General features: G+C 41.9%; 1 protein-coding gene across 11 annotated transcripts in view; it reads right to left on the reverse strand.

The window, feature by feature from the left end:
• Positions 1-18,284, reverse strand: part of Grb10 (growth factor receptor bound protein 10) — a 115,429-nt gene that overhangs the window by 40,536 nt on the left and 56,609 nt on the right. For 8 of the 11 annotated variants that reach the window (XM_052734537.1, XM_052734536.1, XM_052734533.1 and 5 more), the window contains exons 3-4: positions 4,377-4,617; positions 704-787 (exon numbers count right to left, since the gene is read on the reverse strand). In XM_052734537.1, the coding sequence (XP_052590497.1) occupies positions 704-787; positions 4,377-4,591 (299 nt within the window). In that variant the 5' untranslated portion in view covers positions 4,592-4,617. The remainder of the gene's footprint in view (positions 1-703; positions 788-4,376; positions 4,618-18,284) is intronic. The other 3 variants (XM_052734530.1, XM_052734528.1, XM_052734529.1) reach the window with 3 other exon arrangements.

Consider the following 18,284-nt stretch of genomic DNA (forward strand, 5'->3'; position numbering starts at 1 on the left):
GGAACATAGGATTTCTGGAGATGCTCGCACACCTGTGTTCATGACAGCATTATTCACAGTGGACAAAATTGGGAAGTAACCCACCTGTCCAACTGTGAATGGATAGGATAGCGGAATGTGGTGTGTCCTTGTGATGGAATATCATGTAGCCTTAAAAAGAGAATTATCTAAAAAACGAGGAAGGCTATTCTGACATATACTACAAAATGAGTGAGGCTTAAGGAAATTATGCTGAGAGAAATAATCCAGTAACAGGACACATACTGGAAGATTCCACTTGTGTAGGGCATACAAGTTAGTAGAATTCAGAAAATAGAATGGGTAGTTACCAGGTGCAGAGGAGACAGGGGAGCTGCTTGTTAGTGAGTACAGTTTCTGTTCTATAAGATGAGAATATGACAGAGACCGGCCATCAGTTCTGAGTGTTCAGACACTTTAAAAGTAGCTACTACACTACCTATCTTTTGCTGCCCGGCACATGATGTTCTGTTGGCCATCTGTTCACTGTGTACCCCGTATGTAAAAAGGTTCTGTGAAAAAGGCAGCTTCATTCAAGTCTCTGAAATGCATACACATCTAATCCTAGAGGAGGTTTCACATTTCCTCACCTGAATGGAGGGAATGATCAGGTTGTACAGAAGGGTGGTTAGTACTACACTGGAAGTCACAGGTTCAGGGAGCTATCTTCTTGGAGTATCCTTACCGATTCATTATCTCCTCTGAACTCCTGGGCACTTCTGCAGCTTCACCTCTCCTTCCTTTCCTCCTTTGAAAAATCCAAAGCTCACTGTCACACCATTAGGCAATGGATGATGAATTGGATATAATCATGAAAATAGCATAAAAACGAAGTTCAAAGTCAAAGCTACAAACGATACAAAATGCTCAGTGCTTTTCTTTGCACAGTCCTGCTAGTGACCTCCTGACCACATTTCCTAGAGTTTCCTGGAGACATTTCATTCCACCCACCTGCCCACATAACCACCCACCCATCCACCCAAATACCTACCCACCCATGCACCCACATACCCACCCACCATCAAGGGGCCATGACCAGTGTGTAGAGCCTTCCTTTTAGGAGAAGCAGTCTGGTCTACTCACAGTCTGCTCAACTTTTATTTTTGCATACCTTGGGACTACCTTTTGTATATTATCTTCAAATAATTTTTTGAATATCTTTACAATCTGATAAGTTCATTTATCTATGAGCCTTCCTGAGAGAACTGCTACTTGAAAATTCACTATGTGACCACTGGCCTTACCGACCAACCTCTAACCTCAAAGGAAGATCTGTCTTGCCACTTTGTGTGGACTGAGAAATGATGCACTGACTTTTAAGATAACAGATCTTCCAAGGCAGGAAGGACATCTGTTTCGTTCCAATACCAGCTTGATGATGTGGCCAAAAGCTTATTTTTATTGTTAACAAATCCTTCTCTTCCTGTAATAGCCTCAGCCTCAGCATCTTTGATCTACAGAACCAGACAGGACTGTTTCTGATGTCCCAGCAGCTCACAAAAGCCTCCTTCTTTATTAGGGTATTTTGAAAATTTATAATTTCAATTTTTAACATCATTAATTTTTTTTAAGCTGTAACATTTCACAGATACTGCGCAGAAGCATAATTGAGGGGCACTACATAAAGATGACAGCAATTCCTGTTACAGAGGCCCACATTAAAAGATTGTCCCTGAGGCTACAAAACTAAAGTGTCTATGGAGAGGGACTGAGATTCAGGGATATCAAGGTGGCCAGGACCTGGGAGGTGGAGGTGGCCATGCTTCCAAAACCTTGCCTGGCTCATCTGCCTGAGAAGTCTCCCTCGCCTGAGCCTTCCTCCTGCTCCATTAGCCTGTGGGAAGCACTGGGAACCCACCCATAGTGTGTACCCAGCACCCATCATGAAACTCTATGGCAGCAGTTTTCAACGTATCAGACATCCTGTACATCAGATATTTACATTATGATTCATAACAGTAGCAAAACTACAGTTATGAAGTAGCAACAAGATAATTTCATGGTTGGGGTCACCACAACAAGAGGAACTGTATTAAAGAAAGGGTCACAGCATTAGGAAGATTGAGAACCACTGCTCTAGGGCTTTCTTATGTAGGCTGGAGAGCAAACTCTCCCTTCCCCTGCCTATCTCTGCTGTGAGCCTGGGCTTTTCGAGTGATCCAAAGCAACAACCGCATAGGACTTGGGTGAGAATGACTCCAGTAAATGAATGAGAAATTTTATGGAGCCTGTTGCTCATTGCTCAACAGGTGTGTCACTTTATAGAGCATGGTCACTTCTGTTCTAACCATTTAAAACAAGTCTCCCTTGATGGGAGGAGACAAGAGACACTTACACACCCAAGAGAAGAGTCAATGGCAGGCAATGATGCCTGTCACCTTGCAATAGTCAGCGCTGTTGTCCTATTGACCAGAGGCACCAAGGATACCACAGAAATGACAAGCTCAGCTAGAATCTGAAGCTGAAATGTCTTGGGCAACACATGAACTCTCATCAGAAGCCGGGTTCTCTGCTGTTACCCTCCTCCTGACACATCCTTGGGCCCTTTCTCCTCTGAGCTTTAAGAAGGCTCCTTCATGCTGGGGCACCCTCAAGGCAGCTTTGGATGGGCAGTTAGTAGACCCCTGAACCTTGGAAAAACTCATAAAGAAATGAGTTTCTCTTCCAGACTCAACAGAAACCAGAAATGGGTGAGAGGGTCAATTCACCCCATGAATATAACAAAAAACAGAAAGCCTGAAAGGCAGCTGACCAAGAGTCCAGCACCCTTCACCACCTCCTAGGAAAGAGGACACACTTAGGGGAAGCTAGTCACTGAGGCTAAAGAAGACTTAAAATGTCAGACCAGAAAGAACCCTTCTAGAAGTTTCTGGAAGCATGGGGGAGTAGAACATTCCAGAATAGGCAGTGCCGAGAAAGTACAGCCACGACAACTCCAGCTGGACAGAGGCTGGGCAATAATCCCAAGCACAGTCCACTACACACACATCTGTGAATTCCCAGAGAGGCAGGAGCAGGCTTGTATTAAGAGCTCATCATCCTTGCTCGGTCATGCACGCACACCTGAAACTCATGGGAGCCCTGAGACTGGGTCAGGCAAAGGCAGTGCTCCTCAAGAGCTGCCTTCCTCAACTTGGTTGGTTTCATAAACCGGAGATGACTACAGGCCTCTCTACCGTCTGCACACTCTAATTACCCTCCTTGCTTTGGCTCAACACGAAGCCAGCCACTCTCCCACTCCTGCCTGTTTTCTAAGTCCATCCACAAGTCCCATGCTTCCTGCTCAGCAGTACCCTCAACTAACTGCACCCTTCTTCATATGGTGACCCCACCACCTACAGGCCTGTGGGCTCCTCTGACAGCTTTCATGTCAGTGCATTCTCTGCAGCCATGTTGACCTCCTCCTCCTGCCCCACAACCCTTCAGGCCATAACTGCGCTGCCTAAACCAAAACATATCCTCTCTTACATGTTCTAAACCTTCCTCTGCCCAGTTGCTGGGAAAGGTACAGAAGCCTTTTAGAACCTGTTCTTCGCATCCACTTCCCAACCTTCCATTTTCTTATTAGCTTGGACTCAGCTCGGAGACCTGCCACCTCCCAGGAAGTTCCCTCAAGGTCCCAGTGCTCTCTTCTCGCCAGGACAGATATGCTTTCCTGTTTAGTCCCCTAGGGCTAAGGCCAGAACAGAACCACGGCTGAAGTTTGGAACTGTACATTTTTGACTAGGCCCTGGAGGACACTGCAGCTGGTCTACGGATCCTACTCTCAAGAACAAGAACTTGGAGCATGGTCATGGTTTCAGCTGTGAAGCTGGAGCTCGGGAGAATGTACAGGCAGCGAGTTCACACCAAACACTGCAGTGTTGCTTAGCATACCCGGGTCCACTGAGAGCTGCACTTTCAGTTCTTTGAGGTCAGCTGGCATAGGCATGATTTGAAAATTCTGATGACAAAGCCACAGACTGTCAAAAGTAGCCTGGCATATCGTGACACCTGTCTGCTCCATTTGCTTCCTTCTACCTTATCACATTGTGTCATCTCACTGTCACAAGGGTAGGACCCACTCATGTGACTTCCATTATTGTTACAATTGTTCTGTTTTGCTATTAATTATTGTTGTGTATCTTATGGTGTCTAATTTCCAAGCCAGAATTCACCATTGGTATGTATGTACAGGGAAAACTACAATAAACAGGGGGCTCAGGACTGTGCTTTGGCTTTAGGGCTATGGCTCAGTTTCCCCAAGGTTATAGGATGACAACTGTACTTGCTATTGAGAGAAACCCATTTAACTTGATTCTATAGTCATTTCCCACCCCCATTTGGACCCAAAAGAATAAAAATGGGCTATACAGTACCTTCTCTGGGCCCACCTGATAGGCAGAATATGAACAGGTTGGGACCGTTGCACTTTTTGCTTTGGCGACGCCTGCGCCTGCTGGCCGCGAGAGCCAGAGGCTGCTGGCTGGTTGCCAGCATGCTGGCCATTCTGAAGAAGCGGCACAGTGTCAGTGTCAGACTGCATGTTGCAAGCTGAGTTAAGGCTTTCCACGGATGAGTTGATATCACTCATTAGCAGTTGAAGGCCAAAACTACGTTCTGTGTAGAAAAAAAGCAAGAGAAGAAAGAAATGTCAGTGAGGGGGTAGAGTTCCATCAAAATGCTCATCTCTGGGTGGTCGGGCCCTCAAACCAGATACTTTTTCAAAATACTATGAAATCATATTATTACTTATTAATTACATAAATACATATACATACATGCTGCATACATATATAGTTTAAAAAGCTATCCTACTGGGACTGACAATGCTCCTTGCAAGAGCTAGAGACTATTTAACAAAAACCCCAGCACCAGGAAGGAGAGACCCTCTTTTGAGTTGTTGGTCAGGGGAGTTCAAGACACCCTCAAAACAATACAGGTTATTGCAGTTGCTCTCGGTTGCTTTCTGGAGGTTGAAGGTAAGTCCCTATTGCTAAAGATACCATGTAGTTTAGACATAAGACCTGGAGTCGCCAAGCTGGATCTGACTTGAAAATCTCCTCCCTGAGGATTAGCTTTTGTCATACCAAAAGGTGCTATAAAAGCTACTGTGGAAGGAAGTAACCGTCAGTCCTACCCAGCTGTAACACTTATGAATGTAACAACAACAGCCAGCATGGCAAGATATAACAGTGCAATAGTGGTACCCATATATGGGTGGCAACCAACGATTTCTCTATTTTCACTTAAGGCCTGCTCAACAGGATGAAATCATGCCTAATACTAGAAACCTACCCAATTTCCCAGAGCTAGTGAGGTCACGGATCTTAGAGGAGAACTTTTTTTTTTTTTTTTTTTTTTGGTTTTTCGAGACAGGGTTTCTCTGTGTAGCTTTGAGCCTTTTCTGGATCTCACTCTGTAGTCCAGACTGGCCTCGAACTCACAGAGATCCACCTGCCTCTGCCTCCCAAATGCTGGGATTAAAGGCATGCACCACCACCGCCTGGCTAAAACAGCATAATTTCTAATTGCATTCTACTAGTCCTTGTATCCACAGATAAACTGTAGCTCTCACATCTTTGCAAGAGATGGAGACAATTACAAAAAGTCTACCAAGTAAAAATACAGAGAACAACTGATCAGGTGGTACCCAGATCCTATGGATATATCTACACTGTAACTCTTGTACTTAAGGGAACATAGAGGAAGAAGGGGTGGAGAGATGCTAAGAGCCAGAATACTAGGAAGTCTTCTACGAAACAGTGTTTTCTAAAGTTGTCAATTTTTAACAACAGGACAGACAGTGACCTAGGATGATGGCATCATAGTACTTTACAAGCCGTAAGATATGGTCTGGAGTTATCCCCAACCCCACACATGGGCTGCAAGTCACAAACTGTTAAGATGCTCACCCTCACAGGTCATGACTCCTAAGCATTAGAAAGAACAGAGAAGGCATTTGTGAGCCTGTTTATTACGCTCTGCTTATTCCTACACTCTCCAGGCCCAGGACAACAGACTGTTCTGTTCTTAGCCTCTGCAAGTCTAACACAGAGTTAGCAATATAGCCATCACCTTGGGGGCTGTGAGAATGAAGTCAGGTAAAATCTGTTTTATAATAGAGTCTGATACAAAAGAAGCAGCGCCATTTCATTTGTTTTTTTTTTCATAAAAATAACACAAAGCGAGCAATTGGTCTACCAGCTGAGGAAACAGGTTTGAGGAATGAAGTCACTTGCTTTTGTTCTAGATCACATAAGTAGCATTTCAGATTTGAGAATAAATTTCGATGTTTGTTTGACCAGGAATATGAACAATACATGGCTTAAAGGTCTTTCTAGAATAGCGGGTTGTCCCTACCCCTCTATTCCCCACACTCATATGGCAGGCTGGACAAGTAGTTCTGCGGTAGAGTGCTTCTCTAGAATATATGTGCCCCAGGATTTGTTCTTCAGCACTAACTACAATGTCCTAGATGGCCTTTCTTGGGTGCCCCTTGTTTCTCAAGACTAAAGGATGTGACCACAAAAGATAGTAAAGGTTACCAGAGGATACATGGCATGATGTAGGGAATGGCAAGAAACTGTGCATGATAGGAATTAGTACCTTTCTGGGGGGTGAGGAGACAGGACACAATTATGGGAATATATGGGCAGAAGCAGAACCTTGAATCCCCCTGGCTTGAAGCTGCAAGACAGACCCTGATGGGAACTGGACAGCGTCAATGATATATGGTATATCTAGGCAGTTCATATTCCAAGGCCATCAGGAGACACAAGACAGCAGGCTGCTGAAAATAGTGGTAATGAGCCCTTGCTGTCTGACTGGTATAGTCACTACTGGAATAAGAACAGAGGCCCTCCCTGTGTAAGAGATGCTGACAAGGAGGGAACAGTGGGCTGTGGACCCGAGAGAGAAGCACTGAGGTGGACACAAGGACTCCGATTGTCAGTGAACTCTAGGAACTATACACAGGGAGAAGGGGAGGAGGAGGAGGTTGATACAGCACAGGCTTTGGATGGTGAGACAGTAACCCTCTTTCTAGAGAGTAAATGGGTAGAAGTGCTGAACTGGTAATAACAACTGTAAAACTAAGACATCACAAAGGGGACTGCACTTGCCTAGCTAGGGTCTGAGTGGCTAACAAAGACTTCAGTGGGAGTAAAAGTTACACTAGGGTTCACAAGTCTAGGACTTCAGGAGAGTTCTAGAATACATGCTTCCTGACACATCTATACTCAGGTTTAGTTGACATACTAACAGTGGCTTAACCTAAGCTCTCCAAACAATTAGATATTCATGTTTCCACCCACAACTGAGCATTTCTGCCTTGATGGATCTTTTAAGAATTAACATTGGGTGAAACAAAGTTTACTAATAGGGATGGTGGTGGTGGTGGGGAGGGGGCGGGCAGGCTAGCTCAAATTCACTGACTAAAGGAATCCCCACATGAACCGAATCTTGCTACACACAGAACTGTTTCCTAAGTATTTAGACAGAAGAGTGCTTGTAAGACACTGAGCCTTATTTCTACTGCTCATTTCTACTGCTCTGGTCCTACTGAAACCCAACGACAACACGATTCCTGATCCAACAGGGCCCCCAGCCTCTGAGAAAATGAAATGGCTTGGATCATGCTGGCAGATTTTCATTTGTAGCTATTTTTCCCCTGAGCTTGCCGTAGCCTTTGGCTGTGCCGACCCCTGGTGGCAGTCTCTGGTGTCTCCTGTTCTTTTTCTTTCTTTTATTTTTTTTTGTCAACAGGTAAATTCCTGGCTTGGTCTTCTGCACTAAAGCCAAGGCCAAAGCAATTCTGATATCATACAAATATTATTCATATAAAGCACGTAGATGCTTTATATGAATACATGTCCAGATTACTATCTTTTCCTCTAAAGTAGCAACTTCTTTAACTGAATACACTTTATTGGGTGGTCTTTGAAAGAATACCAGGCTAATCTGATAGCATCCAGTTACCAGGTTACAATCTTTACCAATCAAATACAGCTATTATATCCCCATTCTTCAAACCTACTGGCTTTCCACAGCCACAAAATGAAAATAAAACTTCAAAGCTCAAAAACGGCTTACTCTACAACCAACTTTAATATGTCTTATGAGAACAATGACTAACTTATTTATATGTTTAGATTAAAAAAATACTGTGAAAGGACTTTATTTGAACTTCCTTAAATTCTAATGTAGACTAAAAATTAAATCTTCTAAACCATTTTTTAAGTAGCCGATTCTTCAGGGTCTACACCAATCTTATTTTTTAAGCACTAGAATAAAATATACTGAAATCATGTTAGTTCTTTGTCTTTCCCCATTGACCTATCTCACATTCAGTTCTTGCAAATATTATATAAGCTTATATTTTTCTCAGTGAGGACCTTGTGTGTCTTTTCTGTCCACATGGCCACTTGCTAAACTGTTTTGTAGTCCTGTGAACCTGAGTGAATCTCCAATAAACTGTTTGTGAACAGAAGTGGGAGAATGAGGCAAACTGATGTTTCTAGAAATGAATATTCAGGTTGTCTATTCAAGGCTAGCCTGATGAAACACAATTTTCCACAAGAGTATTCCTTCAGAAAGAATAGTAGGAAAGAAAAGAAATGACTTTATATATACAGTTTCACTTCAGATGAATTTGTAAGGTGTTTCCTGAACAAACATGGCTGCCAATCAAACCCTTTGTAGTAGCTGTCTCCCTTCCCTAAAAGCCCAGTCTCAACTGGGCATGGACTTTGCCCCAAATATTTGAGGTCATCTGATCTCAAATTCACATCTCTTCTTGCTTCACTGTCATTAGCAAACTCAAGGCTAGTTTTGTTTGGAAATACATATAAATTCAGTTAAATAAATTCAGTTAAATAAATGTGGTTCATAAGCCATGACTGGCAAATATCTCTCACAAGCCAGGTAAGGTGTGCTGATCCGGGAAGGGCAAGGAGAGGGGAGTAGTGTTAGCCGAGGAGGGTTTCACTCCCGGGCGCACCTCAGCACCTTAACACACTTCTTGGTTCACAGCACCATCTAGTGTCTTTTTTACGCGAACTGGAGATTAACGGTGGTTCCGGATTTTCTTCACTAAATTACTTTCTCTCTTTAAAGGCATTTGCACTATGCATATATGACGTATCCGTTATGGTGGTCCCTTCTTCAGAGACCCCCTCCGTGAGTGAGAACACTCAGGGCCTGCCTTGCTTGCTCTTGATTTTACATGGAAGGTACATCTGCTAGGAAATGGAGAGTTGTAGGCAAGCTTGTGTGTCTGAATGAGAGTGACTGAGTCTCTGGAAAGAAAAAAATTAAACAGTATTCTATCTAAGAAGTTCTGACTCTTCATTTTGGACCATGTCATTGTTGCCATTTCCCCAGGCTTGAGATATTTATTGGAAAAGGCATTTAAGTCCCCTCAGGCAGGGTCAGAGACACAGCATGTATTTGGTCTTTTTGATTAAGTGTGTGATCAACAATACTTGGTTAACTACACATACTACTCCATGTCATCCCAATTAAAGGATCATGTTTTTCTAAGCACCTTCTGTTTCTAGTAAAGTTTTTTTTTTAAATTCAGTCAAAAATCAGTACATATGCTACTTTATTTGTGTTTTCTGATTTGTTACTTTACAGCAATTGCTTAAAAAGCTTGAAGACAGAAATGAATAAACACTCTTTCAAAATAGACTTGAATCTAAAAAAAATGACCTAAGGAACATGATTTCATTGTAAAAAAATAGTTTATGGTATTAAGCAACTATCACAGTTCATCCTCCAATCTGAGGTGGCAGAAATCAAGCAATTAAATACGGTACAAATGTTACAACGGAAAGCTGGAAGTTCACTAATATTTTAGTAAGTATCTTCAGTAACTAGATGAAAGATGTTAAAATTCACTCTAGCTTTCCAATGTTTCATTTTTTTAAAAAAAGTAGATGAAGGTACTGTTAGCCTTCTCTAAGGTTTCATATATCCATGGATTCAAAAAAACATAGAGCAAAAAATATTTGAGGTAACAAAATCTATGCATCTACATTGAATATATACAGATGATTTTTGCATTCCTCTAAAACAACACAGTATATAGCCTACATTATTTATGTAGAATTAGGTGTTAAAAACAATCAAGTAGTAATATACATGGGGAAATGTTCCTATTTTATAGGCAAACCCAACACCATTTTGCACATGGAACTCAAACATCTGTGACTTTTAGTTTCTTTGGATCTTGAAGTCTATCTGCACAAATGGGAAGATCCTCACATATCATAAAAGTGAAGGGAGGATTTGAAGAGCACTGTGTATGCACATTACTATAAGCAACTCAGATACTCCTCGGTGGATGGATGGATAAAGAAACTGTAGGGTATCTACACAAAAGAGTACTATTCATCCTCAAAGGAAGGGAATTGTACACAGTGAAAACAGTTACACACACAAAAAAAGAGTTAATGATTCCACTCCATGAGGGACCTAGAGTAGACACAGCCATAGAGAGTGCAGTGAGGTGGCAAGTAAATCATGAGGATGTGCAGGGTGCCCAAGACTGGCTTTGTGGGGACCTCTCCAGGTTGTACCGAGAGCACAGGGAAATGCTGTCTATTTCTTAAGTGAGTTGCAGTAAACATGGGGCTCCTCTCCTTAAGAACATGAATCGTCAGTACAAATTTCATGTGTATTCACTACTCAAGATGGTGGCAGGAAGCGGCTGTTCAACGTGCTCACACATTACAATGGTGTGTGCAAAGCTCTCCTGCCAATGGAGCCTCAATAAACAGAACTAAGATAAACAGAAAGTGTGTCTACTCTTATAGACAGTTGGGGCCCACAATAACCCAGGGGCAACTAGTACCATAGGCTAAAGTCTAGGGCAAATCACAAAGTTGAAAACAGATAACTTGGTGGTTGGGCAAGGATACACCATCTCCACCCTCTAAAAACAACAACAAACATCAGTAAGAAAATGATTAATTGCTTTTTTACTTTGATTCTAGTGAGATTTATTTTTAAAACTATGTTACAGGGAACTGTACAGTAAGTAATTCCATTTAAAAAAAATAAGGAGAGCCACTCATTTTACTCAATGATTCCATTCATTAAAACTAAAGAGCTGGCACCCAGTGTTCAATGACTGACCCATGGCAAAGTGTGCAGTGTCCTTCCTCAGATTTTATAGTATCCTCCCACTATGTGCAAGGAAGCACCTGGGCATTACTAAGTCTCTTCCCAGTTCTTTAAGATGACTTGGATTCTACACCAAAGATTCATACAACACAGAAAAGGAATTTTCCACTACCAAAATGTTTCAGCCTGTCAAATGAGAATCAAAGACCTGAGCTGCAAATTACATTCTAAAAGCACAGATTCAGCCATGCAATTGCTATTTTTACTTTTAGAAGATACCTTGTATGTGTGCATAGTCTACAAAGTAACACTCAAAAAGGACACAAGATAAATTATGTCTTTCTTAAATCTTCCTTAGCAATCTGATCTGTTTCTTTTCAACCTTCTAATTTCAATTCCTACTTTTTTCTATTACATCATAAATCAGGCAGAAGCCTGGGTACAAGAAACTATATAAATAACTTGTCACTTTAGAAGGTTCCCATTTTCCATCAACCCTAAAAATATTAGTCTAGGAACACTGGACTCGAAAAAGGAAAATCAAGGTGATGGTCCAAAAGTCTGTCACTCAGGGTAGTGAGCTCTCAAAGAGTCAATGTTTTAAAAGCAAATGAGACATTGGGGAATCTTTATCATCATATGAAACAGAAACACCATACATTCATGAACTTAACTCTACAAATTCAAAATCTATTCACCTATCCAACACTGTCTGTTTCAACATATATCTGAACACAAACTACCTATCCAACATTATTTAAGGTACTAGAATATAGATGTTGATAAAATAGACAAGTTTCCTGCTTCCACACTATTCATAAAGCACCCCATATTTTTAAATGTTTACTGCAAAGGGTAATTATTTGAGAAGGATATGTTTACCCTTACTTGAACATTATACAATGCATATATGTACTAAAGCACCACATGGCGCCTACAAATATGTGTAATACTTATGTCAGTAAAAAGTATCCGTGCCACCAGATATAATGAAGACTTATGCAACAAGCTTTGGAAAAGGGTCATGATGCTAAATATAAAGTAGTAGGGAAGGATATGAAACTTTCTTTTACAACTTCTGGAAAAGTAATTCCTTCTATGAAGTTAAAACCTGCTCCAGTTTAAGTGGCACCGAACAGGGAGTAGTATGTCCTGTAGGAATATGAGCCTGGGCTCCCAACTGAGAGGGGTCATCTCAAGAAGGGATGGTTCTTGGCTCCAGCTTAGGGGGAAGTGGGAAGGTACAGCAGGCTTGTGTCCTCAGATGAAGGGATTCTTGGCAGAGTGAAGTTCCTGGTCTATAAACACACTCCAGAGGCCAGCACTCCTCCCAGCATGGGTCTGCTCAGTGCTTAAGAGAGAGCAATTGACGCCACCTCTGTTTACAGACAAGGCAGTCGTAGAAAGGGCACTCGGCTCTCAGAAGAACCTCAGGCCTAAGGCATCAGAGGCAGAAAGTCATCCCAGAAGAACCCAGAACCAAAAAACCCAGGAGATAGAAGCTGGCTTCTAGGACAGAGACTAGGCTGCAGCTTCACCAGGACAGCACACTCAGACCAAGGCTGGATCAGTAGACCATCTAGAGTCATCTCTTAATGTGCCCACAATGCAGGACTACTAGGGGTTCTGTGGGTGAATGCATGTTCTTGGAGTGCACCTGGAGGTATGAGTCCTGGTCTCTAGGGCTGGGCTCAGGGAATAGTAGAAATGAGTTCCTGCTAAGGTCTGAATATTTCAATGTCTTGAAACTCCAGGTGCTGGAACCAACTTCCATGTTGTTGGTGGATGGGACCTCTGGTGCGTGATTAGATCAGAAGGGCTATGTACTGGGAATGGGTTAGGCTCATTTGTCTCTCCTACCAGCAGCAAACACAGTCAAGCAGGTAGCAAGGAGGAAGACACTGCACCTTGTAGAACTATGATATCAAAGATGTCCAGAGTCAAACAAAACCAAACTGAATCTGCAGTCAAACAGGCACAAGTGACCAGTCATGCACATTCTAAGTGGTAAAGCAGAAAGTGAGGCAAGATGCTGGGCTCCCATCCCTACTGATTGGTGGTTATTTGCAAACAGTTTCTAACTCTACTGAAACATCTTCTCTGTGGAGATTCACTGCAGCCCAGCATGTATCAGTGTCTTAGAGAAAGGGTTCACAGTGGAACAAACATTAGCCATGCCAACAGAAGTGACTTTGGAGGCCCCCCTAAAGTGTTTCTGAATGGCAGGGGGCTCTTTACTTTTGGAAAACCTCTAGCTAAGTCCTGACTTTCAGATAGACTTTTTATAGGAAAAACAACTCATCCCCAAATCATTCTCTTTACCTGAACAAGGAGAGAGAGTTTTAATACTGGTTAATTGTAGTAGTTTTGAGGTTTTTTTTTTTTTCTGTCTCTCTCACTTTTGTTAAGATCTGAGAACAATGTAATGGAAAATAATATTGGATTTTCAGAGAACACATGCTCTTATTTTCTACCTAGGAGAAATTTGAAGATTTTCTTTTACCACTGATCATAATTAAGTGAAAGAATTATTTATTTTTAAATTGTTCCCTGCTTGATTTGAAAGGGACTTTATTGGACAAAATGACCCACACTACATGACTGATAAGTTAGACTAGTGTGAGGCTTACTGCTGCATCCCCTGGGAGTAGCCCCCCACCCCCACCCCTGCCCCGTGTTTCACATGGTCTTGGTAAGCAATAGACGTTTGTATAATGAAGGAAGAAGGGATGAATGAATAGAAGTCACAGGAGAACTACCCAGCAAGCAAGCAGAATGAAAAGCTAACCTGCCACGGAAACAGAAAGAGTTGCTGGGCTAAAGCCCTTTACTGAACCTTGAGTATCCTGACAGCTAAAGGAGACATGAAACATTAATGGAGCCCAATTATCTGCTCAAAGGGACCAGACAAAAGAGTGGCGTGAACTGGCAGAGCATCAGCAAAGCAAGGCCCAGAATAGCTGAAACTTGAAAAATGGCAAAGGATGACAATGGCTTTTTCAATTCTGCTCCAAATAAGGACCAGGAGGAAGAGGTCGGCTGCTTGCTTGACACTAGCCAAAGACAGAGAATGCAAGCTCCTCAATGCCTTTTTGTTCCCATCTTCTTTATGAAGATAAATGATCTTCAAAGTGGGAAGGAGGGAAGAAGCACAATTAATGGGAAGCCAGTGTTCACTGTGCAGAGGTGACAGGAGGGATGGCATCTTCTCAGCTGCTCCCAAGCCCATGGTCACAATCTAGTGTGGGTTACAGAAAAACCCAAGAATCAAAAATGAAGGAAAATGGCAGATAAGGACCAAGTTCCAACATGCAGGCCATAAAGAACAGATGGACAAAAGGCTCAGCGGATGGAATCCACCAGCCTGGGTTCAAGTCTAGCCCCAGCCCTCAAAAGGGTGGCGTCTAGACATTGCTCCTACCTCAGGCCTCTGTCCTTCCTATAAATATGACCCTGGTAACAATTTCTATCACGTAGACTAGTGAGATGAGTTTGATGAACTAAAATATGAATCCAAAGTTCTCACTATTTCTAGAACCTATTTTTAGAACACAGAAGTCACATAAACACATAAGTAGAAGACAGAGCCAAGAAATCATGTCAAATCTAACAGTTTATAACGCCTCATGCTATCTGATACCATGGAACAACCATCATGACGTATAAATATCATTATCTGGTATGGCAAGAGCTGTTTCATTTTCCATAGTGCAGAAGGAATGCAGACATTAGAGATTTTGTGGGAAAAGAACTAGCGATGGTTCTCCTACTTTTTAACATCCTGACTCTAACAAGGGTGCTTAGGCATTTGGATGGAAGTAAGGGAAATTCTGGCAATTCCACCCCTAAGTATAAACCCACAAGACTTGAAGTCTAGAGATTTGGACACTCACATGCTAACGGCGACAAGAGCCCCACTAATGGTGACAAGGTAGAGGCAAATCAAAGAAATGTCCATCCAGAGACAAATGGAAGTCAACATAGCAAGAGCATTATTTAGTAATACAAGATATGGGGCAATAATACAAGCTAACATGGACAAACCTTGAAATTCAGAAAGACAGCACGTAGACTAGCGATTGTAAGAGGTAGGAGAATTTATTGCTTAATTGGCTCAGATTTTCTGTGGAGTGCTAAGTAAATTTTGGAAATAGATAATGATGATGGTTGTATAACACTTTGAATAAAATCTAATTATACACTTCTGATGGTTAGAACAATAAATTTATTTTACATGTTTTTCCACAATGAAGAAGTGTTTCTTAGAAATTGTCGAGTGTACTTTTAAGTATTAGAAAATGAGCCATTTTCAAAGGAAAGTGTGGCCCTTCCTGTTGGTGCTGCTAAGAAATACATGGAGTGTTTTTAGCAACTGCCACATAAAAAATAAGCAGCTTATGTTAGGAATGAGATAATCAAACAGGAACGACAAATCCTCTTTGCCAGAGAGAAGTAAGAGGTCAAGGAAAGGCACAGCTAATCTTCTATTCTATACATTAGGTCCCCTGTAAGGAACTGGCAGCTCTGGGTCCCACATACGTGCAATCCTAAAATGTGTATCAGAAATTAGGAAGCAAGAAGGATCAGCATAGTATCTTGGTCCTATTCAGCCAAATAGCCCAAGAAGGCTTCTTAAAAATAACCTCACACATTGAACTTGGTTCTGGGTGTAGGATGGGAGGAGAAGAGGGTGGTTTGGGGGAAAGCACTGGGAAGGCCCCCTGCATGCTCCTGTGGGGCTCCATGCTTGCCTGGAGACAAGCTGATCCACTCTCTCCCAGGAAGGGAACAGCCTTTGTACTGTACTGCTGGAGAGCTGCACACCCCAGGCCTGCTCACCACAGACTCCCAAGTGCTGTGTGTGTGCCAAGAGGGAAGATGAACATTGCACTTGGACACACTTGAAAGAGGGACTGTGCCCTTGTGTTCCCCGAAACCTCCCTCAGAGCATCGGCTTCCTTGATTTCCACTCAGCTGGTTTCCTTAGTTTTCATGTGAAATGAGTGTCCACAATCAGAAGGAAGACAGCATGCTTGATGTTTCTGCAAATTGCCTGTCCAGACTCGATGCTACCTTTGCTATTTGACAGTGTCTTTTTTATGACAATAATACTATGCATGTTATATGCATTGAACCCTCCCACCCCCGGGCTGAAGTGCCATTCAGTGTTTCCTGTCATTTGGTATATTTATACAGAAATGTATTTATATGCAAACTTATCATTTGCCTTTAGGGTTATGCAATGCCTTAGTAAAGAATTTTGTCTTAGCCTGAAAGCATGGAGACTCTCACTTCTCCAAAAGAGAAACTGTCCCCCCACCTCCACTTTTAGTTACTTAATTGGCCTCAACTTGACTGCGGAATAGAATGTGCCGTGGGCTTCATCCTCTCTCACCAACTACAAGTACAGTCAGTTGTGGTTACAGGCATTTCCTTTCTGTCAACTTCTCTGCTAGACTTAGTTCTGCATGGCTCCTATCATATCTGTCTGCTCTGGTTCCACATCTACCTGTCTTGAATGAACATATCACTTCCTTTCTGTGAAGAATCCTTGCTGTCTGTCTTAACTCACCCAACTATAAACTTCATTCTTCATGTTTCTCCTGGCTATTATCATCTTGCTTTTCTTGGTAAAGTTAGGAAACTTTTGTCAAGACAACCCAAAACTCTGCTGGGAATTTCATGGCATCTACAACTAGGGCAAGGATACACTTGGGAAGATGTTGTTACACATCTTCTCATCCATCAGAACAATTCTCTGCATCTCCTCTATAATGCTAGACCCTAGTGATTTCACGCAGCAGCGGAAAATCTTGTTGAATTCACTCATCCTGGGGATGTTATAATTTTTACTACTCCTATTGATAAACAGAAATACTATTACATTTTTATTTGTGTTGGTTTGTTCTCCTTTGGCTTTTCCTGTCTGTGTTACATGCTACGTGAAGAGAAGGACTAACAGCAGTCAATGTCAGAGGTGTGCTTAAAGGCTAAAACTTTCAGGGCAATAAGCACTTGAATTCAACAGTAAAACATGATCTTTTCCGCTTAAGCGGTCTCAGGTACTGTGACCCATCGGAGTCCTAGCTTCCACTGGCTGCTACATAGGAGAAATGCAAAGAGCTCTCTTTAGGAGGCCAACTCTACTCACTGTCTATGAATAGTTGAGAGTACAATGGGTAAGAGATAAGCTTTTAAGAATTTTTTCTGTTTGATTACTAATTTTATGATAAAAGGGCTAAGCATAGACTTCTATGTGAACATTAACACAAAGACTTCGAATATCTCAACTTCAGTGAGATCATTTGTCAGCGGTATGGTGTATTGAGTTATAATTGTCCTATACTTCAAACTAGTCCTAACAAACAAGCACACTTTCATTTATATTATCTCATTGGAAAATTTTCTAAAGTGTGAACCTGAGTTTGTTTGTTACAGACAACCCTGGCTCTTTTATGAGCTGCCTAATGCTTGAGAAAACACTTATCTGATTACATGGTACACCTCAGTGTTTATTTTTTGTTAAATGTCATCCTCATTTTCATTAGACAATTTTAAAAAAATCTGATTACTCTAATTACCAGCTCAAAAACATATGATTTCTTGGACTTACACTTAACTTACCAGTAGCCCAACGATGGGCTATGTGCATCCTGGTTCCATGTCAGGATCAGAGTCTTCAGTCTTGATCAGAGTTTCCATTTCTTAGATCTAACTTACCATATTACTTCCATATGCATTTAGAGACCTTTCCCTCTTCCCCACAGTGACACTCTCAGAAATTTAACAATATAGAAAGAATAAGAAAAGGGACAAGAAGAAGAGAAAAGAAAAGGGAAGAGAGATGCCAAGCGTACATACATGCATGCTAGCATAACTGAAAATACAAACATGCCCAAATATAGAGGATTCTGCTGTGGAGTTACTCAACACAAAATTCAGCAGTTCCCAGGGTGGAAGGACCCTTAAAAGGTAAAAGAGAAGATCCGCTCTCTGTGGAGGTACCTCAACAGGCAATGGCCAGTTGCCTTCATGTAGAATTCAAAGGGCTAAGCATAGACTTCTATGTGAACATTAACACAAAGACTTCGAGTATCTCAACTTCAATGAGATCATTTGTCAGCGGTATGGTGTATTGAGTTATAATACACCTAGTA

This window comes from Peromyscus californicus, unplaced genomic scaffold (assembly GCF_007827085.1).
Source record: "Peromyscus californicus insignis strain IS unplaced genomic scaffold, ASM782708v3 Scaffold_13__1_contigs__length_99412109, whole genome shotgun sequence".
NCBI lineage: Eukaryota > Metazoa > Chordata > Mammalia > Rodentia > Cricetidae > Peromyscus > Peromyscus californicus.